General features: G+C 36.9%; 2 protein-coding genes across 9 annotated transcripts in view; one reads left to right on the plus strand and one right to left on the minus strand.

Moving 5' to 3' along the window:
* The window catches only part of acsl4a (acyl-CoA synthetase long chain family member 4a), a 33,235-nt gene extending 14,040 nt beyond the window's left edge, over positions 1-19,195 (plus strand). For 4 of the 8 annotated variants that reach the window (XM_088649184.1, XM_088649185.1, XM_088649183.1 and 1 more), the window contains 14 exons: positions 60-654; positions 1,345-1,522; positions 1,960-2,069; positions 2,695-2,833; positions 3,430-3,580; positions 4,270-4,393; positions 6,049-6,120; positions 8,577-8,716; positions 9,671-9,843; positions 11,687-11,761; positions 12,207-12,395; positions 13,300-13,414; positions 14,151-14,308; positions 15,343-19,195. In XM_088649184.1, the coding sequence (XP_088505310.1) occupies positions 304-654; positions 1,345-1,522; positions 1,960-2,069; positions 2,695-2,833; positions 3,430-3,580; positions 4,270-4,393; positions 6,049-6,120; positions 8,577-8,716; positions 9,671-9,843; positions 11,687-11,761; positions 12,207-12,395; positions 13,300-13,414; positions 14,151-14,308; positions 15,343-15,500 (2,133 nt within the window). In that variant the 5' untranslated portion in view covers positions 60-303 and the 3' untranslated portion in view covers positions 15,501-19,195. The remainder of the gene's footprint in view (positions 1-59; positions 655-1,344; positions 1,523-1,959; positions 2,070-2,694; positions 2,834-3,429; positions 3,581-4,269; positions 4,394-6,048; positions 6,121-8,576; positions 8,717-9,670; positions 9,844-11,686; positions 11,762-12,206; positions 12,396-13,299; positions 13,415-14,150; positions 14,309-15,342) is intronic. The other 4 variants (XM_088649190.1, XM_088649187.1, XM_088649189.1 and 1 more) reach the window with 2 other exon arrangements.
* Positions 19,196-19,698: 503 nt separating this feature from the next.
* nxt2 (nuclear transport factor 2-like export factor 2) lies at positions 19,699-23,848 on the minus strand. The gene is made up of 4 exons (XM_088596728.1): positions 23,642-23,848; positions 23,218-23,304; positions 21,602-21,746; positions 19,699-20,897 (listed from the first exon to the last, which is right to left on the minus strand). Exons 1-4 carry the CDS (start codon positions 23,654-23,656, stop codon positions 20,713-20,715), a joined length of 432 nt encoding a protein of 143 aa, XP_088452854.1. The 5' UTR covers positions 23,657-23,848; the 3' UTR covers positions 19,699-20,712.
* Positions 23,849-23,970: the final 122 nt, after the last annotated feature.

The raw sequence follows: 23,970 nt of genomic DNA on the forward strand, positions 1-23,970 counted from the left end.
TCTTTTTTTTTCTTTCCATCTGCTCTCCTGAACCCGTCCGACCTGTCTGCTGCTTTTAGACTTAGATCTCCTGATGTTTGGGTTGTACTGAATACATGACATAGACTTCAGTTGCTGCTACAGCTGCTACCTTTTCGTTTTTTTATTATTTTTTCATCTGCCCTGGCACCACATCTTGCTGCTAACCGCCTCAAAGCCTTGTAGTCTAAACCCTCGCAAAGAGCCATACGTCATTTTTAGCTTTCTCTGTCCTTTTTGGTTTTTAAAACGCTGGTGCTGTTTAACTTACAATCCCGTTGCACAATGAATTTCAGAGCAGAAGTACATTCCATTATGTTGCTCCCTGTCCATCTGTTTATGTGGCTGTACACACTCCTTACCTTTATCCCATGGTATTTCCTTACTGACGCCCGAAAGAAAAAGACTATGGCCAAGCGGATTAAAGCCAAATCCACCACCGGCAAGGCTGAAGGTCCCTATCGTTCGGTGGATCATTTTCAATCTCTGGCCACAATGGACTTTGAGGGGAAGGATACTCTGGACAAGCTGTTTGACCATGCCGTCCAGAGGTTTGGCAAAGCAGACTGCCTGGGAACCAGGGAGGTACTGACCGAAGAAAATGAAACGCAGCCCACCGGGAAAGTATTTAAAAAGGTAAGAGCGGTACGGTTTTCTGCATTTGCACTCTTATCCATGGTCCCCATGGTTACCCGTGAAAATGTGTTTTTTGTAAAATTGTGAGGGAAACTATTCCCATTTTTTTAAAGGTAGGAACAGAAGAATCTGATGATAGCCTCTTCCCGAGTTGCTGCCTGAAATTCTGCTGCAACCTCAATGCTAGATGCAGTTGCTGCCTTCAAATTATTTGTTTAAATTATAGCTGTTATGCCAGTAGTGCCAGAAGGCAGGCATTACTGTGGGTGTTAACTTAAATATAAACAAATCTATACAGCCTTCATGAGACTACAGTTACGAATTAAAGTTAAAAACTCAACTTTTATCACTTGAAAGGTAGGTACTATGGTAAACCTTCTTCACTGCTTTTGTTTGGGGTAATTTAATTATGTATTGAAGCTCTTGTCCCCAAAATATCAGATACAGTAAACACCTCAAAAGTGTTTTTGGACGTCCCTTCCTGTAGAATTGCAGTAATGTCAACGGCTGTGGTCATGATTTTCGTTGAACCTGTGGGAAGATACTCTATAAGAAATGTAAGCATGTAAATGATATTAAAAAACCTCCCTGAGGTGGTGGTTTAAAGATTTCCTAAGACCTGTAACATTGAGTGTGTCCAGGAAAAACCCGTGTGAGAAAAGATGTTTAACAAAGATTTTTTTTTTCTAGTTGATTCTTGGAGAATACAAATGGCTCACTTATGAAGACGTAAACCGTCAAGTCACTCTTTTTGGCAGTGGGATAGCAGCTTTGGGACAGCAACCAAAGAATACCATAGCCATTTTCTGTGAGACCAGGGCCGAGTGGATGATTGCAGCACAGGCCTGCTTTAGGCGCAATTTCCCAGGTAAGAACTGCATTTCTCTGCCACCGAAAATCAAGAGATCTATAAGTGCCACTATTGAGAAGAGGCATTTTATATTTTCCTCTTCACCCTGTGTATAATTGTGCAAGACCATTCTTGTTTTCTAATGAAGTTTTTTACAGCTTAACTGGTATTTCCTTTAGTATTTGTCCGTAGTTGTACACAGTACAAACAGAGCAGTACTCTTCAGTTTCTATCTCAATATTTGATTGATCTAATTTCTTTCCTGTGGGTTTCTGTGCAATACATTTAGCTGGAACAACTGTCGATAACTAGAAACACAGGCAAGTTTAAAGTTGAGGAGCTGATGTTAATGCATTTTGCATACATGGTGTTATTTGGAACTGTCTTTGGCTGCTTTTGTATATTTTTGTTAAAGAACGGGATTTTGAAATTCTGTGTTAATCTTCTTTTTATAGTGGTTACCCTGTACGCCACTTTGGGAGAGGATGCTGTGGCCTATGGCCTGAATGAATCTGGTGTCACTCATCTTATTACTAGTGTTGAACTTCTTGAAACTAAACTTAAGGTGAGTCCGTCTAAATGTGTGTATTTGGTTTTAGTTAGTATGTCCCTCACACATGTCTTCATTAGAAATAAACATGAAAAGAATCCTGCGGTATTTATAATTAATTTTTCAAATGTACCAAAAGTGGACCAGGAATCAGTTTTAGAACAGGTAGGGTTTAGAGCACATTCATAAACTAATGATGTATAAATTGCAGAAAGTTGTTTAATTGCATTCAGCTTCAGTTTCAGGTCTTGGAACCAATGGTGAGGTCTTCTCATTCAGCTGCCTTTTGTGCCTTTGTCTTGATATTTCATTTGGTAGTGCACACAAATGGCAGCATTGAGTTACAAAACAAAAGTATAATGCAAAGAAAGAAATGTCACAATTAACAGAAATTAGTATTTGTTATTGAAGGCCATGTGGTAAGTCAAAATGTAAAAGGAAGAACAAGCTTGAATTAAACTTTAGATGAATTTGCAGTGCTTTATTAAACTGCTACATTTTTGTAGGGGTTGCTCATAATTATGTGATGATTTGAAAACTGTAGAAATAGGTTTTAATTGGTTTCTCAGAAGCTTTGAATATGTATGAACTTTAAGAAAATAATTTTATGATCATACCCCTTGCTGATCTCTCCAAACAGAAGGTTCTGCCAGAAATTAAGAACCTAAAACACATTATTTGTGTGGATAAGAAGAATGCAAGCAAAACTGGATACCCAGAAGGGCTGCATATTCATAGCATGGAGTCAGTTCAGGAGCTGGGAGGAAAGCCAGAGAACCGTGAGTTCAAGTATTGAATTTTAAGAAGGGTGGTTGGTCTCGGCATTGAGCTGTTAACTTGGAGCTGAAATCTCAAAAGATAATAAAATATCTCAAGTAATGTGTACAGTTATTTTTTTCCTTTGCATAACTTTTCCTGCCATTATGTGAAATGTCTCCCTGGTTTGAAAAACTGATGGCAGAGTTTTAAATGCACAAGGGTGTGATCTTTCACAACATAACTGGCTATCTTTTTACAGATTAACAACACATTCTGGACTCCTATCTTCTTTATGTTACTTAACTCAAATTACACATGCGGTACTTGGTTCTGGGCTTGAACCTGCATTGAAGTAGTTAAATGAAACAAACTGAGCTTTCATTGTGTTTCCGTGGCAGTGTAAAGAATGTGAGAAAATGCCCAACAGTTGTCGTCAGTCCCCTTCCAGCCTGTTTTAGTTCCAGTTCTAGTCATTAGTTTAGTTATTACTTACAATAGTTTGGTTGTGTTAAACCATTTTGTTACTAAGCATTTGAAAATGTAAATCGGACAGGTTAGGCATATGCGGGTAACTGGTTTGATTTTATAACTGTTCTGTAACATTTTCTCTCCATAGTGAGCGTGACCCCGTGTCACCCTCAGCCCACAGACCTTGCTGTGGTCATGTACACTAGTGGTTCCACTGGACGCCCTAAAGGAGTCATGATCATTCACAGCAACCTGATTGCAGGCATGACAGGACAGTGTGAGAGAATACCAGGACTGGGGTAAGAGCACATGACTTAAGGAAAGGTCAAAAAACAGACACATGATGTATAAGAACATGTGTTGTGCTCGTTATAGTTTATTTGTATGTTAGTCTGCTCCAAACACTTGACTACTGTTGAAATCACACTAACAATAGCTCTTGGCTATCTTGATTAGTTCTTAGAAGAGGTGCTTATACTCTTACATTATGATGTATTTGTCTTTTTGGTGAACACTTAATTACAGTCAAGTAAGAGCAAACAGTGCCAGATCGTTCAGGGCCAATGTGGATTGTTTGCACTTGTTCTTTTCGATTTTACAAGAGGTAACCCATGGATACATACGACCACAATAGTTTGAAACCAGGATCTATGGACCTTTCTTGAAAAAAGTAATGTGACTCTTAAAAATAGAGAGCTTTGGATTTGAAAGGGCTAAAAAAAAGAATGAAAGCTTTTATTGAACCGGAGAAGTTGTGGCATCTGTGGAGAGTGGCTGATTTCTAATCCAGGACATTTTACTGGAATTATCTGAGTGAAGTATCTTGATCAAAGGGACCACAGCAGTGTCCCACCTGCTACACACAGCCATCCAAAGCCCAGAGCACTAACATCCTGTCCATACTGCTGCCTTTACAAAGATTGCTTTGCAAGATGCCTAAAATTTCCCATATATTATATAAAAATGTTTTTCTTGTTTCATTTCACAGCCCAAAAGACACTTATATTGGCTACTTGCCTCTTGCACATGTTCTGGAAATGACAGCTGAGATTTCCTGTGTCACATATGGCTGCAGGATAGGTTACTCTTCTCCGCAAACACTGTCTGATCAGGTAAAAGGATGTTTATTCTTTTTATTCATTATTAAATGTTGGATTCCTTTGGAGCTTTGAACAAATAGCCACACACAGCGAGGAATAAACAAGAGGACATAAAAGTTGGAAATGAGAGGGGACCAGTTGGACCATCTTATTTGGTTATTCGTAGCTGATTAATTATTGACTTCAACAACATGGATGGATAGCAAGTTCCAGATTCCCACAACCCTTTGTGTTAATATAGTACCCCTTGTTCTGATTGTAAATGCAGTCCCACATGTGTCCTCTGGTTTCTGTTTCAGAGGAACTAAAAAAGACTAAAAGACTAAAAAAGTTCAGTTTTTGTAGTCGATCAGAGGAGGATCATTACTTTAAGCCCAGGAATGTATCTGGTCCCTCGTGTCTGGATTGATTCCAAACCAGCAATATCTTTTTTTGTGATGCTATAACTAATGCTGTACACAATATTTAAAATGAGGTGAAAAAAGTGCATTGTACAGTTTTAACACAGTATCCCTTGATTTAAAATCTACACTTTTAACTACGTATTGTAACTACATACTGTTTACATTTTATAGTTTCCCCACATTTCACAGGGCACAAAACTGGTGTCAACAGATGCCATTTTCATCGATATGGTAGCTTCTTCAAGCTCAGTGCTATTGGTCTATAATTACTTGGTTCAGTTTAGTGTCTTTTATGGGTAGGTGATATATTTGAACATGAGTCTGTCATGATTTAGTGTTTGAATAGTTTTGCTTATGATGTATCGATAAAATCCTGATGCCACTAAACCCTGGAGGTTTGTTTATCATGAGTGATTTTAATACCTGGCACACTTAGGTCTCTTTTGTGAAATACACAATTAACAAATATTGCCCAATTTTGTTAATGATTAAAAAAACTGAATAATTTAAATGCTTGGCCTGGGGCCTTGATAAACGTTACTGGTGAATGACGGAATGATGGCAAATGTAAATCCCGGAAGCATCATAAGAAATATGGACGTTTTAAGTTTGACTCTGCTCATTTTTAAGGTGGAGCCCATTAAGGGAAAACGGCTTCTATGGAATATTTATGACCTAACTGTGAACAAAACTGTTGGTGACCAGAACGTTCCTTCAGTTAGTTTTGTGAACGCGTTTCCACTAATGGCAGGATCTACAGCACACATTAAAACTTTAAGTAATAATAATGCATTTGGCATGGATCTCCAACATAATTTCACAGATGTCACAGAAATGAATTAAACAGTTCTTGCTTTTTTTCTTTTATCAGATGATTTTTGTTTCTGTAACTACTGTGAATATATCCCGTGTTAGTATAGCACAATGTTTTATTTAAGAGGACTTAAAAGTATGCATTTTTGTCATGGGGAAAGAATTAGTAATGCTTTGATACCAAACAGGAACTCAGGAACCAAATGGAAGAAGATATCTTTTCTTTTTTACCGTAGAAAACATTGTGAAATTTTGTCATTGTGCAGTACTATCTTTGTCCCTGTGAACTTAATCTTCTGGAAAAGGAAGGTCCGTGGTTAACAGATAATTTTTTTTCTGTAAATCACCCCCTGAAGCTTTTTACTTGGTAACAATGACATGCAACCGAAATCGTTTTTTATTTTGACAACATGATTAACATGGATTTTTCTTTTTTGGTTTGTCCTGCAGTCAACTAAGATCAAGAAGGGTAGTAAGGGAGACTGCAGTGTGCTGAAGCCAACGTTGATGGCCGCTGTTCCGGTAGGGATACAGGTTTCCTGTATGCAGTTCTTAGAGAAGTTTTTCTTCCAACGTAGGATACCATCTTTACTGTTTAAAGGGGCATTGCAACTCTTTTTATATTTTGGGGTTAGAAAGAATCAACATTGAGGAGTGCATTTCAAACCACAATAAAAGTAAAGTGTACAAAGTAACTTGAAAAACCTCCAATTTACTTCACTAAATAGACCAAGCTTCCAGGTACGTTCAGCACCATATTCTGAGATTGAATGAAGTGGCCCTTTTACATTGTGAACAAGCAGGCTTGTGAATACATCTCTTTTAATCCAATACAGTGACTAGAGAGCAGGAACGGCCGCTTCACGTCACAATTCGTGGGAACTCTCGCTCTCGCGAGATCAGGGGTTTGTGACGGCATGGTGACTTACCGTGCTTTCACAAAGTTCACAATTTTGTGTTTAAGACGAAATTTGTAGAATTTTTCTTTACGGTCATTGAATTTATTTTATTACCAAACTTTAATAGCTGGTCTGAGAATTTGGGACTGCGTTTCCCCTTTAACACCTGTCAAGTTTTGTAACTGTACTCCCTCTCTGTCTTGCTCTGTTTTCCTTTTCTTGAGACCACACAATAAGCAAATACTGTATGTTTCATTTTTTCCCCCTAATTGTCCAACAAGGATACGAATGCAAGCTACAAAAAACTCTATATAAAGCACTATAGGATATGCTCCAGATGAATTCATTTCAGTTCTGGGTTCTTATAGCATATTTATAGTTTAAAATGTGAATTCCTGTATGACTGTGATATGTTTGAAAATGATTATCTAGTCTCTAGACGAAGATGAATGAGTAAGGTCTGATGTATATGTTTAAAAAAACTCAACCCAATTCTAAACACTATTGGATATCAGTTATTCACTAGGAGTTAAATTTCTGTAGCATGGGAATACAGTTACCTACATCCTAATATGTTGTAATATAAGTACGATTAAAATGTTACAAGTTACAAACACAAGAACACCATTTTGCTCATCTAGCTCTTTTGGCAGTTAGTGGGTAATGAATTCTGCTGTTTTTGAAAGAGGTCAGGGTATCATCTTTCACAATAAGACTGGGTAACTTATTCCACACACACACACACCACCCTTTTTGGAAAAGACATGCCTCCTCTTCTCCATTTTAAATGCACTTCTACATAGTTTTTATTTGTCCTCTATTTCATGTTTGTGTTCTTTATGTAGATGCCTGCAGAATTAACTATGGCAATGTCTTTGTGGATTTTCAATACTTGTCAGGTCCTTTCTTTAAATATCCTGATGAGGAAACCTGATACAAGTATTTAAAATAAATCCTGATTACAATAGATAAAAAAGATTCAGTTTTTCCTCCTGTCTGTATAGAGTATTCCTTTTAGCCCCAGAAAGTATCTGTGTGCTTTTCTCTGGACTGATTCCAGAGCAGTTTTATCTTTCCTATAACCTTGTAGGCCAAATTATATACAAACAACTAATTTCATTTAAGGAAAGATCCAGAATGAACAGGTTACTCACTAATTTTGTAGAAATCTTGAAATATTCAATAAGGGCTTAGCCTTGTGATCTATAGATCCTTGCAAAAGTACCCCCTTCTAATACTTAAAACTCAAAACTTGCTCATACTGAAATTGAACACATTTACGGGTGAAAGATGTTAAATGTCAGCAAATACTGCAATACTGTTTCAGTCTTCTGAAGATCAAAAACCAGTATCTCAATGCTCAAGGCCAGACTACACTGGAGTGGCTTAACAATAAGAAAGTGAATATCCTTGAGTGGCAGAGTCAAAGTTCTGACTTGACACCACTAGAACGTTTACTGCAAGGCTATCAGTGATCCCCAAATAACTAAAGCTGACATTTGCAAAGAAGAATGGGTGGAAAGTTAGCAGACCCACAGCTGTAATTGCTGCTAAAGGTCTTTTCACCAAGTATTGACTCAGGGGGGTGAATGCTTGTGCAATCAGCATATTTTTGCCTTTTAGTTGTTTGGTATTTTGTGCTGACATTTAACCTCCTTCATTCAGAAAAGTGTTCAGTTTGGCCATTCACGTTTTAAGACATGTCTCTGTGAAATGCAACATCAACGAAAGGGGTCAAAACTTCTGCAAGGTACTGTAGGGTGGACTAAAGTGCCTCTTACCTTTTCAGTAAGGTTTAATTTAAAACTGCGCCTTGACTCTTCTCTTCCTCTCAAATTGATAAGAGCATCCTGCCAAAAGGAAGTCTGGCTTATCATGTAAAGGAGAAAAGGTCTAAGGCAAATGTATCACTCATTTCCTCAGTGCACCAAAAAATATTGTAAATGTGATAAAAATGTATAGTGTAATTAGACCTTTTAAGTTTAGATGTACCCTATGTGTTTAAATGGGTATAGAAAGGTAAATAACACTGTGCTTTTTGCACTTTGTTTTTTCTACATTGTTCCTTCTTTCTTGTAGGAAATAATGGACCGCATCTATAAGAACGTAATGAGTAAGGTGCAGGAGATGAGCTATGTACAGAGAACGCTCTTTAAACTGGGCTATAACTACAAGCTGGAGCAGATCAAAATGGGATATGATGCACCGCTCTGTAATGTGTAAGTTAATTTTCTTTCGCCAGGAGCAATATTTAGATTCATACCATCAAAAAAATGTAGTGAACTTTTAATGGAGACGGACTCCTTCTCATTTTTTTCCTCAGAATACTAAACAACATCAAAAGAAAAAAGCTGACTTCCATAGAATTTCTAAAGTTATATTGTCTGTCTAATATTCATAATGCAGCTGCCTGAGACACAAATATATTATTTGTAAACACTAGCTAGGCAACCCCATATCAGTAAGATCACCTCAGAGATGACAAGGTATGCCACTAAGGGACAGAAGACCCACAACTGACAGGCCTTCACACAGTTAAATGGTGAACAGCTTAGATGTAACTTCATAGAATTGTAATGAGTGGGTTAGGCCTAGGACAAAAAGACTCTCCATGTCTGGTTCATTATTTTAGGATAGGATTTGACTGAATACAAAAAAACAAAAATTAAACATATTAATTCTGGTCCATTTATCCATCCAACTGCTTTATCCCATTGAGAGTCATGGGGGAAGTCGGAAGTTGGCAAGCAACGGGCGCAAGGCAGAATACACCCTGGATGAGATGCCAGTCCATTGCAGGACACGCACACAGACACACGTACACCTGGGACACCTACCAGTATGTCTTTGTACTGTGGGAGGAGACCAGAGCACCTGGAGGAAATTCGTACAAACAGGGAGAACAAACAAACGCCATGCAAATAACACTGGGAATTGATGCCAGACCCCCAGGGCTGTGAGACAGCAATGGAAATCACTGGTCCACCATGCTGCCCCTTCAGTTCTAGTATCCATGCTTTACTCCGGAATGGAACACTTTCCTTATGAATGATAGATATAGTTATTATAAATCTGAATTATATGAATGTGTTTGCACATGGATAATTACATCTGCCAATTGATATCCTTGGGAGTATAGGATGTGCTTACCTTTCTGTTTTATTTTGGTATAGGCTGCTGTTTAAGAAAGTGAAGGCTCTGCTGGGAGGCAGTGTGCGAATGATGCTTTGTGGCGGGGCTCCCCTCTCCTCCGCGACCCAGAGATTTATGAATATCTGCTTTTGCTGTCCTGTGGGTCAAGGTTACGGGTTGACAGAGACATGTGGAGCTGGCACAATCACAGAAGGTACGTGAAAACACTTACCTCCCTGCAAAAGGGATGTTTAACTGTTATTTCCCCAATTTAAAATCATAACTATCCAGTTAGATGACAAACAAAAAAATAAATACAAATGGCTGAATTTATCTACCTTACTGCAAAGGATGAGTACCCCGCTGTTTCTTTCAATAAGAACGCAGTGTGACAATAAGTTGGCAATGACAGCTCAGCTGAACCATCTTTGTGTTGATGGGAATATTTTTGTAGCTGCAACATGAACAGCTGACTAGTTGCATTATAAATACTGTGATATACCTGGGGAGCAGGGTGCTGTAACAAAATCTTTAATTAGGCTGACCCCAGGGGAACAAGGACAGGAACACAGCTGTAAAGGTAATTGCGCTCTTATATTTATTGTGAGGTGCATATTAAACAAAAAACACAGAAACCGTAGTACTCTTTGAGCTCCTAGTACTTCAAAATGCTTGGCTAATAAAAGCCAGACAGCAAAGCTGCTTACTGTCTCTAAAATGTGTCTATTCAACAATCATTTCTAGAAAGGCTTCTCTTTCAAAACACTCAGCTGCTCTCAGGACTCTCTAGAAAACTCACATGTCCAGTGAACTCTGAGCTGGCCTTTCTCTCGCTCACTGTTCTCTCAGTTCCTTCTTCCACTGGTGTCACGCACTACAGTGGATCTGCCCTCATTTACCCACTGGTGTCACGCACTACAGTGGATCTGACCTAATTTACCCACTGGTGTCACGCACTACAGTGGATCTGCCCTCTGTCTCAAGACAGACATGGTGAACCCTGGAAGCCTACAGTGTCTAGTCTTTCAGTCTTCACTTGACCAATTGTTTTTCACCAGATGGTCAGGAGGAGAAGGTGGTAGGACATAGAATGTAGCTCAGATGAGAGACGATCCTGCCATCCTGCAACATTTCTTACCATCTAATGTCCTCGCATCTAAATTGTACTGCTATCTTTATCTCAAATCTGCTATCACCTTGTGCTCCATAACCCAAATCTACCAAATTGCGCTGACAACAGCCTAAACATTAGTAAAATATAGGTTCCTTTTTAACAGCATGTCCATATAATACATTTGTGATTCATTTTACTATGCCTCTAAAGTTATGCATGAAAAGCATAACAGAATTTGCCAATTTGCTTCACCACTGGCACTAAAAACTGCTACAGGCCCGTCAATCTAATCTAAAAGCGTGCACTCAAGAGTAGGATAAACTGTCACTGCAGAGATGAGACACTCCCTGTTTTTGTTTTTAGTGTTGCAGCACTTTTTATAGTAGGTGGACACTGTAAAAATGTTGCTGACAAGTTACCACTTGTCTGTGAGTGTTTGGAAGCTAAACTAGGATTTCCTGAATTGTTGCACAATAGTCCACTCTTAAGGGGGTTGGGACACTCTGTGGCATTTACTGGCTGCTGAAGAAACTTCTCAATTAAGTAAGTTTGTTGTTTTGGCTTTAATTTTCCATGTAATTTTACATAAGGGCAAAGCTAGGAATTCTTCATACATAGTACCCCCCTTTACAAACACAATAAATAGTATTAAACATATGGGATATTACTGCAAGTAGATATAACCAGCCTCTTTCAATGACTTGACATGAGTATTTACCAGTATTCTTCCTTATTTATTAGCACAGGCTTACTCAGGTAAGGATGGTGGGCTTCTTGTGTACTGGTTGGTTTAGTAAACAGCTCTTTCTCAGTTTCAAGATGTCAGTGATGGTTAATGATGAGTCCACCTAAAAAAAAAAATGTAGCTGGAAACGAGGTGCAAATCCATAAGGACCTTTTACTATGAAACAAAATCTTAAATGGTCATTCTTCTCCTCTACAGTGGCGGATTACAGCACTGGGAGAGTTGGGGCACCTCTCATCTGCTGTGAAATCAAATTACGAGACTGGGCAGAGGGTAAGCATTGCACTTTTAATACTGAAACACTTTACAGAGCCTACTGTTGTCTAATCTGGTAACACATCTCTTACATTGCTCTGGAATTCTGAGAAAGGATCATGTAGATAACTATACCTTCTGTGCAATATTGCCGATGTATTTTCTGTGCTGATGTAAAGAAAACTATTCTTGTACTTTTAAAGATTTACTAACCACTGCTTTCTACTGAAATGGAGAAATGAATCACTATCACTATTCACACTATGGTGTGAATGCTGATGGGCCTGAATTCTTTCTCCACAACATCTTTCGTCACTGTTCACTCAGTACGAGCACTGCTCACTTCAATAAAATGAGTGTTTGAAAACGGATGGCCCACCTTTTAATTCACTTTGTGCTTTCGGTTCTAACGCGGTGCTTTGGCTGCAGTGCTAATCTGCCTGAAAAAACAAACGTGTTTCAGGTGGTTACACGAACCAGGACGTGCCCAACCCCCGGGGAGAGATTCTGATCGGTGGACCCAACGTCACAATGGGCTACTACAAGAATGGCCAAATTAATGAGGACTTTTTTGTGGATGAAAATGGACAGAGATGGTTCTGCACTGGAGACATTGGTGAAATTCACGCTGACGGTTGCCTACAGATTGTTGGTCAGTAATTCGTCAGGTGCTTGTGGTTCACTAGGCTTTGGATTTGGTTGTGGTCTGCAGCTTGTGACTGCTTACTAGCTGGTCTATTTGTAGTCATAAAGACTGTGATGATATATAACAATGCAACGTAAATCCATTAGTGTTGTTAGTTGTGTGTAGAATAGCAGGTTGCTTTAAGACACTATTACGACACGACTGATCGTTTAAAAACATACAGTAGTTGCGCAAATGTGAAATAAATGACCTGCAGAAGATAGCTGTTCATTAAAAGCATGTTTCATTATTGAACAATTAATTAACATTACAAAGATGAAAAGGAACTTATTTCCCTGGAACTACTTTTAAATATGCAGTTAAATAATACTTTTATAGTATTATAGTTTAGGAAATACTTTTAAATATGCAGTTAAAAACGTAACAAAATGGGTGGCACAGTGGGTTAGCATTGCTGCCTTGCAGTGCTGGGGACCTTTTTTAGAGTTCCGGACCAGGGGTGCTATCTTCGTGGCGGTTGTGTGTGTGTCCGTGTGTGCCCTGTGATGGACTGGCACCCCGTCCAGTGTGTACCCTGCCTTGTGCCTGTTGCTTGGTGAGACAGGCTTCAGCTCCTCTGCAACCCTGAATTGGATAAAGTGGTTAGAAAATGGATGGATGGATAGATGTTCAGCAAAGTACTTAAATATATTTTTATTTGCCTCGATAAAGCAAGTGTTAAGATAACTGCTTCCAGAAGTTTCTCATCCGCTTTGAATTGCGTAATACAGCACCATAGTATTGCCTCTTATTACAGTTTAAAACGCTATAAAGCAATTACAAAGTCCATTCGTGCAAATGTTGCTTATTTATTGAAAAAAATGTCCTAAGATGACTAACTTTTTTTTTAAACTTGTGGTCTTGTGTGCAGATCGTAAAAAGGACCTAGTTAAACTCCAAGCAGGAGAGTACGTATCTCTGGGCAAAGTTGAATCCGCTCTGAAGAACTGTTCCTTGATTGACAATATCTGTGCATATGCAAACAGGTATGTAAACGCTCTTTTTAATAATGTGTGAACAATGCTGAAATACAGAATAGTTACCTTCATTGTAGAGACTGGGAGAGGGTGGCATGAGCCATTTTATTTGGAGTTGCTTCACTGATTTGCTTTGAATTTCAATCGCATATAGTCAGTCATCTTGGAAAAAACAAGAATGCTCTGATACAGAAAAATTCAAACTCCCCAAACCTTTGAAAAAAGTGCAGTACAAAGTGTAACAATATCCCATATCTGTCTGTTTTTTGAAATGAGGGGATGTCAGTGTAGAAAGGAGTTGTTATATATTGTTAAGTTCTCATATATAAAGTGCTGTCAGGTTTCATGCATTTCTAATAAAATTAAATTGATTGAATGCAAATTAAACTTAAATTAGGAAATAACAAAGTGTGACAATTCCTAACAAAATATTAGCTGCTACCACACAGTAATACATTTGCCCCGTTTTACCATTTTGTGTATGAATGTGCTGGGTGTTAAAATGAAGTGTCGTGTCAATGTTTATTTCATGTCTGTTAAACCTACTGGAAATAATATTTTAGTAATGAACACTTTATTAAAAATCATCCAGAAACACTGATGACCTGAGACTTTTTCACAATACTTTTAAATGTATCAATATTGTGCTAATGGAGAAAAAGAGCAAGAAACTATTTTAAGCATGAATTCAGGTTGAATTGTCTATTCACACTTCTAATTGCAATGACGTTTGATTTATTTTCAGTGACCAGAACTATGTAATAAGCTTTGTCGTACCAAACCAGAAGAGGCTGACAGCTTTGGCCAACAAACAAGGCATCAGTGGTGCTTGGGAGGACATATGCAACCATCCTGCCATGGAGTCTGAGGTTCTGAAGGAGATTAAAGAAGTTGCTACATCAAGTACGTTAGTGAAGTTAACCTGCTTATCGCTGCCTTTAAACTCTTGCACTGTGTGCTTGATCTGGTCAAATGGTCCAGTTAGTCCAGCCCTATCATCTGCTGACTTTTGCTGAAACTGCAGCACACCCCGCGGGTATTTTAAGAATCGTAATTTGAAGGTTTTTATTTTCACACTTAAGACTATTTTTCTTCTGCCTCTTGCTTTTTGTGACGAGGTGAAAATTTGGGGGGGATTTTTTTATGAGCAGTGCTGGAAAGCTTAAGATAATTACAGTACTTTTAAGGCATATGTACCTTAAAAGTGACCTTAATGTGACTCAGGTGAATTGGTCAGATTAGGTAATGGAGGCTTTTCGTGTTTTTTTCAGATTAAAAAGAAAATGCTCAGTGTTAATGATTCTAAATGTATCTTACTTAAATACAGCGAGTTTAGAATTTATTTTACATTGTGATAATTGCATGGCCCATATAGAATTCTTGAAATGTATCCATCAGTTGATTGATCACAGCTAGGCATTCAAGTTTTTCACACTCATTACTGTGTGCCCCTTTTTTCTTGTTATGGAGTGCTTCAGATTCAGAATGAGAAATTCACAACTTTAACATTTAATTTATCAGGTCCCAAAGAAACTATGGGCACGTTTGCCCACAATTAGAACATATGGAGACTCTGAGTCTTCTCAGAAGTAACGGATAGATTTAAATGAACCTGCTTTGTCTACACTCCTAGCACAAGAAAGATGTTTGTTTAGAAATTCATGTTGTTGAAAAGCAGTCCAAGATCATCAAAAGATGACCTGAAAGGCTGATTCCCAGAATAAGGAATAAACCAGGGTACGAAAATAATTTCTACCCTGCAATGGACTGGCATCCCGTCTAAGGGTGTATCTGGTCTTGTGCCTGTTGCTTGCTGGGATAGACTCTGGCTCCTTCGCGACCCTGGAAGAAGCCGTTAGAAAATGGCTAGATGAAAATAATGGCAAACTCTGCTGTACAAATAATGTCTTTTGTCCCCATCTTGTTTTCTTCTTCAGTCAAATTACAGCGTTTTGAAATTCCAGTCAAAGTGCGCTTGAGCCCTGAGCCATGGACCCCAGAAACAGGGCTGGTGACAGATGCTTTCAAACTCAAGCGCAAGGAACTGAAGAACCATTACCTCAATGACATCGAGAGAATGTACGGGGGTAAATAGGGCTGCGTTTCACTGGCCCGGGGAACAAGTGAAGAATGTGTGTAAAGTTTGGGTCATCTTTGACTTTTAAAAAAATACTTATTGATTTACTAATCACATTTGTAAATGTAATTATTTATATGCTCGTCTTTGTTGTAAACACAACCGCTATCTGACAAGTTCGTCCTTTGAAGGGTTACAACAAAATCTTGTTTGTCGGAATAAATCTCACAGTTTTTCATGGAAGATTGTCTTTACGAGGTCTTATAACGTTTTACTTATTCTGCGATCTTTAAAGATAAAATTGTCTTGTGAGCAAGTTCATGTTGAGAGGGAATCAAAAATACAAAACTGCCATTTGTTTGTATTCATATTTTGTATCTCACGTAGCTGAGCTCTAATGTATATGAACTATGTGTACATTTATAAATATTTTTGTGCCTGTAAAAAGGGAGTAAGTATTATAATGCTTGAATTAACGATAGATTCATTGCTGATATTTAAATAACCAAAAACGTTAAATGCTTGTGATTGGTGCAACGAAACATGTTATTGCTCAGGATGTCTAGAAGAGCCTGTTTATTTTAAGGCACTTTACTGCAAAGGATATCCACTAGAGGGCAGTAATGCTGCATAGTGTGCCTGCTGTAAAAACATTCATCAACAAATACACTCCCAAAGACATTCCACTCAAGATTATTAGAAATGTGTGTACAAATGAAATGTTGAAATGTTGTACAAGTTCTATAAAATGTTGTAGATATTACTGGATAACCTAAATATTTTTGTGAAATGTAGTAATAGTTCATTTTGCATTGAAATACATAAAATCAATTAATCCACAGATTAGCAAGCACAACACAAAGCATTTATCTTTTCTGAATTCACTCTTTTTCCGTTATACAAGTGACATGCCATCTCTCAGTGGATTAGGGGATACTGATGTAGCCGGAAAATTTTTTAACTGAATTCCAGCCAGTGTGGGTAAACTTTTAAATATAACCTCAAACAGCATCATTTCAATGTGAATAAATAGGGCAGTTAAAATAGCTCAGAGTTAGGATATCCCCCATATTTATATGTTTTGGAATGTTTAGATTTCACGTCATTTGAGGTACTGAATGTTACATTTTAGGTGACAAAAAGTATGCTTTTATTTATGATACATTTTTTCAGACTCCTTGTACTACATAAATAGAAATTAAGACTATTTTAAAGCCTCCAAATATGCACTAGACTCTACAATCGAAATTGTGGAAAACCTACTTATGTTTGCACTTGTCCTCTCACTATTGCCTATGACACTGTATTTTTTTTTGTTTATCATTACTATTTATCGGTTTTTGTACAGCAGGACATTTGTATCTTTTTTTTCCATTGTTTCTGTACGACACTGTGCATTTCTTGTAACTATGAAAAGCACTATGATTTTGTACAATTCATTCTATGTTAATTTAAAATGTGGTTGCAGGTAGGAATGCCCTGAAGTAGTGACTGCTAATCTAAATAATGGTCTGAAAACAGAACTGCTAACTTGTTAGATCTACAAATATAGAAAAATAGGACTTCCTGCGAGTGCTATCTGAAAAGATTTTGCTCTCAAGTGTTTCAATAGCAGAGAAACAATAGCTAGAGATTCATTCGTACAAATCAGGTAACCTATTCTGTCATACTGTTGTGTTTTGGGTACATTTCATTGTTCAGTGTCTACAAACAGGAAAAAAGTATCGATGGAACTGATGAAACTTGAAACGTTTGACTTAAAGCATTTTCACAAAATGTCATTTTATAGCTGTGGCAAAATGGGGATGTGTAATACCTACCAAATTCAGCATCTTTGGTAATAGTTTAAGAGTTTTTTTAAAGACAATTTGTACAGTAAATGTTAAAATGTGCTCACTGTAATTTGAATCAATGGTAGATGGCTATATTCTTCAGTTTAGTCAATCAGATCTTTGAGAAATGTCATGCAGTGCTTTTGACAAGCTGTTCTTCAGTACACTTTAGGGTGTACATCTCTCTAAAACTCTATTGAAAACACTTATGATTTCATGTAGTAAGGTACATTTTGGACCTGAATATAGTAAGTTTTTATATTTTTTGTTGCAGCATGGTTTGTGTTCCTATTCTGGCTCAGACTAACTGAAATTTGTATATAATTCACCTGTGCTTTATTCCTTTCATTTAATGTCTGTTTGATCTGTGAAACTGAGGAGCGTTATTCCTAATCAATCTGTTGGCTGCCTCGTACAAAATGTACACCCTGGGAAATAAACTTCTCCATTCACTATTGATTCAAAGAGAAATACTGTATACTGAATAAAAGATCATATTGAAAACTGCATTTACAAGGCTTACTCTGGCCTTTTATTTTAGGCGTTTGCAGCAATAACCTCTTGAAATTAAAACATCTATGAAATTCTTATGGCCTGTAGGTTAATCTTTTAGATTCCAGTTAAGCCTGAATTAGTTATTTATTGTGCGGCTATATCTAAGATGTCACTGGTAGAAGAAAATTAAGTTTTTAATTTTTTTTTTTTAATTGACTGAAACAAAGTTTTTTTTACTGAAACAATCTTACTGGTTACACACCTTGGTTCTGAAAGGCTCAACCGTTTAGATTGAACTTTCTGGGAGAAATGAATCCTACATAGTTTTTTAACCTCAATGATTATAAGAACAAAGCTTATTTAATCATTGGAGACATTAAAGTAGGCATTTACATTTTTTCATGTTTATCGGTTTCCCTTTGTCCTTTTCACTCCAATTTTAGAGTGGTTACTGCACTTCAGCTCTTTTTTTTGAAGTATCTTAAGTGGCTACGGTCTGTGACACTTTGTGATTTCCTAGGACAGGTCAAAGAATAGCTTCGACCATTACAACCTGAGAAAATTATTTCTTTATTCCAGGTAGAACACCTAGACATCCTTTGATGTTTTTTTTTCAAATTAAGTGCTATAATGACAATGGAGAAAATCCAATGAGACACTGCAGAGCATCTGTTTTAAGCTGTAGAGAGAATGGGATTTCATTCATTTTAAAGACAACTCATGTGAGACTACATTCTTATATTAGATATGGTGTTTTCCTTTTGCAATTTGCTTTATGCAGCTTAGTATTTAACCAGACTCATAGAGGGTCTTTACTGAGCAGTACCACTTCACTCCAATCATTCTCTCCTGCTGCTTGAAAGAAAATCTGCTGTCCTTGCTTGCCTTTGCAGACCAAAGTGAAAGGGAATGTGGTTTCATTATTTCCGACAAGTACGAAGGTTATAATAGCAGGATCTCTTCCTAGCAATTCCTGACGTTAACGACATCACCGTCATTTTCAGCCTTGTTTATGAAAGCCTGTTGAACAGCCTGTTTTATAAACCAGAGGGAAATAGTACATGTAGCCTTAGCAGATTTAGAATTGGGTTTGGGTATGAGCCACTTTTGTTCCAGGCAAAATGAATTTTAAGTACAGTATGTGGTTTTAAGATGTAAAAAAAGTAAGATGTTAAAATCCCAGAAGACATTTCCAAAACTGTTTGAACTATTAAAATGTGACCATTTTAACATTATGCTGTTGGAAAATTGGTTAATTAATATTGTAATTTATTATAAATGTGTGCTTTTATGTGATTCATGTGAATACTTTAATATTCTGAAGGGGATAAGAGTGTGTTAGAATGTTTTGGAAATCCCATGTCAACTGTAAATAAAGTTTTTTTTTAATATATTTGGTAAAGTTTGTGTTTATAAAACATCTTCACAGAATAAGGTACGTTTTGGTGATAATCCATGTTTCTTGCATTAATATTAAATCACTAAAAAAAGCAACAGCTGCCTTAAACAAATGTAGCACATTTATTCACAAACCAGCTTATATTTGTATTTTAGCCTCTTTGTGTACTTCTAAAACTTTTCTGAATACTTTAACAAGAATAAAATGCTTTCCATACATAAAGACTAAATTACATAAAAGCTTTAATGAAAAGAGAAGTCTTCATCTGAAATGTGAAAATCACCATCAGCTTTGATTAAATGTTGGAGTATACAGACAAATCGAGTAATTTGTAATTGTACCATTCAGTACTTTTGCACTCAGCAGGTTAAGCTTAATGTCTAGATTTCACAGGTACCTAGTGCAACTGAATTTACCATAAATATCTAAAATATATCCAACTTCACAGCTTTTTTGTAATTTAAAATCTCTAGGAAGGACAAGACTACAATTCTTTAAAAAATGACAGACCCTTTATTCACAAGATTCATTGACATTTTCCATTACTAGTTCATGAATACAATATCAATGGAGGCGCTACAGACAGAATCTAGTACAAAATTTTGAATATGCAATTAACCATTTGACAAACAAAATTGCCTGTTCTTTTACCTAAATGAACACAAGCTTTTGTTTTCCTTTTTGCATGTTTGAGTCATTTACTGAGTTCACAAGCGGTTAAAACTTGATGAGACAACAGAGAATGTACTACTATAAGCCCATAGTAATAAAAGTCAACAAGTAAATGCCTCTTTCTTTTTCTCTTACAAAAGAAGGTGTTTATTTTCACTAAATTCCAAATACTTGTGCTAGTAGAATGTCTTGGGCAGACAGAATGATTTAATATTTAATGGAGATAGCTGGTGATAGTGGGACAACTGCCACAGTCGCACTTGTTTTAATTGGTAGAACAGGGATGATGTTATAAAATATACACGCTGAGCTACAAAGGCACCCAAACTAACATTTAAAGGTCATCAAGTGAAAAGGCCATTATTGAAAAAACAGACGTACTTGACAAATATTTGATGTCTTTAAACAAAACAAAAAATTTAGGAAATTACATTACTTTCCTTTATGTAGCACTAACAGACTTGAAATTTCTTTTCAACTTTGCTGGAAGTCATTTTGCTAAAGACTGCCTGAGATGTCTGGCAGCATCAATCATTTGTACAGAATAAGATCCATGATGCTAACTTTCCCAGTGACAGATCTTTAGCTTGTTACGGTGCTGTCAGGTCCAGGAGCACTTCATTAGACCATATAAAAGTGCGAGTGGACTTTAAATTTCACTCTCTTTCTGGCTTTGTCGACCACCATTGTTACTTAAAATGTTGTTTCATAACACAAAATTAAAGCTTATGTCACCGATCCCCTTACAGAAATCTTAAATGCAAACTTGCATGTCATACTAAAACATTTCCAGTCTTCGTCGGCAGCAGGTATAAATAAATATGAAGTATCATTAGCTGGCCCAATCTTGGAATCGGAAACAATCACTTGCTATTTTCCAAACGGGCTGATCGTTTGTGGGTGATGCTTGTGCGGTAAGCAGGAAGTTCTGATTGAAATAGCGCTGTTTGTTCCCATCAAACTTCACTATGCCCCCAGTAACCACCAGCAATGTCGTCTGTCCTTGAGTAGCTTGCTCTGGTCGGAAAACAAATAGAATGATAAAGAAGCAAGTAGGAGTATGCAATTACAAATGACTATATACAAAATGCTTTAGACCAAAATGAAGTCAAATCTTTTATCAGAAGACATCAGCTACCCGAGTTAAGGTTAAATTCCAATTTTCTATTTCAAGAGGGATAAACAAGGCTGGTGTTTATTATATAAAGTGTTATGAGTGAAAGGTTTCACATCTCCTTCTATGGGTGACAAATGAAAGTTTAATACAACCTAAAATGCCCTTTTCAAGCCAATCAAACGTACCTTTCAAATTCTCTAAATAATGGATAACATTTTAGAACAATCCATTTGATTTTGCTGAGAATTAAGTGTGCAAACAAAATTTTTAACCTAGTAAATGTAATTATTTTTGCTTTTAGAATAACTCTCTAGTCTGTTCTAACATCCTGCTAATAGTTATCTAAAAGACTTAAAAAGCAGCAACGTTGTCTGTCCTCGAGTAGCTTGCTCTGATAGGCAAGACCTAGTCTTAAGATGTATCTCTGTTTATAAAAGGAAATTTAATGCGCAAAAATATTCTAAACTTCACCAGACTGAGATTTTCAAAAATGTCTTTGCCCTTGCCTCCTTAACAAACTATACAACCCCTTTAGTAATGTGATTCACAAAACGTCTGCATTTGCTTTTCAAGTCATGCTCTCAATTTGTGACTAACCCCTTACCATGAACCGGCTGGCAATCCAGTGTTTGCACCTGGAATTCGCTAGATGGCAAGGACTCAAAAAATTCCCCGAGAGCACCTGGACCTGAAACAGCATTGCCATTCCACACAAGCGTGGCTTTTTCCAAGTAAAGCTTGGTGAGCATCTAGGAAAACAAGAGGCAGAAAATTAATTCGTTCATTAATGCAGACAGAGCAAATTACTTGGTAAACTCCAAATTCAAATTAGCCAGTAAGGCAAATTCCCTACATTCGTGTTCAGAAATACAACTTGATTTAGTTCTGAGCTTGAAGATGTTAATTTATTCTTTAAAAACTATTTCTGTTTTTTTGATCGAGCTACCTACTAGCAGAATATGTAGCTAACCTAAAATCTTCCTGATCACATCTTCAGCAAAGGGTATTTGTTTTAAAGAAGCATACAGTATATGGTGCCCTATGTCAGAATACCCATTACACTGTCTGTGCTCTTTAGGATCAATGAACACTTATAGCTCCTTAAGGAAAGGTTACAAACACGGTTCTTTTTTGTACATAACAAAAGGTTCCTATGTGTTCCAGAATGTCACACATGAACAACTCTGAACAAGTCAAAGTGCTATGAAACAGTTCTTTCTGCTTTTGACCTTTAGAACAGGTCAAAGGGAACAGGGAATGCCATTATGGATAAACTGCATGTGGTTTTCTATACGTGGTCCACAATACAGAACTCCGTGTGGAGTTAAATGAAGATTTTGCAGATTACCTTTGGTAAATTCATGGGCAAGTTCTTTTTTTTTTTAATCAAGGAATACAAGGGATCCTATTTTTGTTCCACAGCAGAGATGAATGTATTGATGCATTATAACATTATTAGCTAATTTTTCACATGAACAGATGAGAAATTAAAGGTCTTAATATGGCTTCCAAACTAACTCGCCAATCAGCTTTATTCAGCAGTGCACTACAGTTCCCATAGATTACTATTGCTCTGTTATTATTCCCAATGTTAAAACATTCTACTATAGACGTGCAAAAACGTAGCCATATCTCTGTGTTCATGGGGGATGTGTTCCTAAACTGTCCGCAGATAAATAATAAAGCTGTAAAACGTTCTCCTATACCATATATAAAACATGGGCATAGCTAATACACTGTGTACATCAAAATAAATATGCCACAAAAAAGAGCATGACAGGATATATTTTCTAATATAAAAAGGAATATTATAAAAAAACAAATCAAATATTTTTACAGCTATTGAGTGTAGCAATCATTAGAAATATGTGATCAGACTGCAGTACCTTACATTAATGTGCAACAATGTGTTGAAGGTATCAGGTGCATCTGACAGTGATGATGGTGAATTTGATGATGAAATGATTGTATGTAACTGTATCACTACTACGGTATTTACAGTTATTGAGTGTAGTAATCTTCAGGAAGATGTGACGAGACTACAGTGTTGCATGTGGTTATTTTTTTAACTTAAAACCTCAGGGATGTTCGTAGAAGCTTTGGGGCAATGAGAACTACGACTCCATAGAACAAATAAATACAGTCTAAACAGATGATCACTTGAGCAAATTAAATAAACGAAGCTACGCAATTATACATCAATGTCAGTAATTCACTCACCCTTCTTCTTTTGTCCATTGTATCGTAGTAGATATTTACGAATTCTTCTGAGTATCGGCAAGCCTGATCCACATGAGTTCTGAAATCCTGGAATTAAGTCACAACAATCCTTTCGTAAAAACCTTGAAATGGTCTGGGTGGCAACAGTTAAATGGACAGCAGTTATTTGAAATTAAGTTATCTTTACTTTCACGGTCAGTTAAAGACAATAAACAAAATTATATAAAAAACGTCAATATGCATATTAAAATCTTAACCGAAAAAAACTAAAATTTTTCACAACAAACAATTCTATGTGGCAATATTTGGATTTTATTACACATAGTTTAATATACGCAAATGAACTGTAGTTTTCGAAATGTATCGTAATTAATTTCCAAGCTCCATAACCAGATTTTAAAATGAAAAGTAGTAATCGACTTACGATCGTTGAAGCCATTTTTCATTAAAAAGAAATGCAAATTATAGTGGAAAAAAGTGAGGACCGTCAAAAGTACTTCAGGTTATAAACTTGATGTTTAAAATGCGTTTAACTCTACTAATGAATTAAAGAGTATAAATTTAAAATGTTTAAATCCACAGTAGAGATTTCACCTCCATGTTCAAGTCCGACAATAGTAACAACCCCCAGGGAAACAACAGTCGGTAAAAATAGGTTCCATGCCTTTTGGAATTTCGATTGGCTAAAAATTATGTTGTTGCTATATGAATGTGGTGGTGGGAAGGTGAAAATGTATTTGATTGGCTGCTACT

Source organism: Lepisosteus platostomus, chromosome 10, assembly GCF_059453375.1.
Source record: "Lepisosteus platostomus isolate fLepPlt1 chromosome 10, fLepPlt1.hap1, whole genome shotgun sequence".
NCBI classification, from domain to species: Eukaryota; Metazoa; Chordata; class Actinopteri; order Semionotiformes; family Lepisosteidae; genus Lepisosteus; species Lepisosteus platostomus.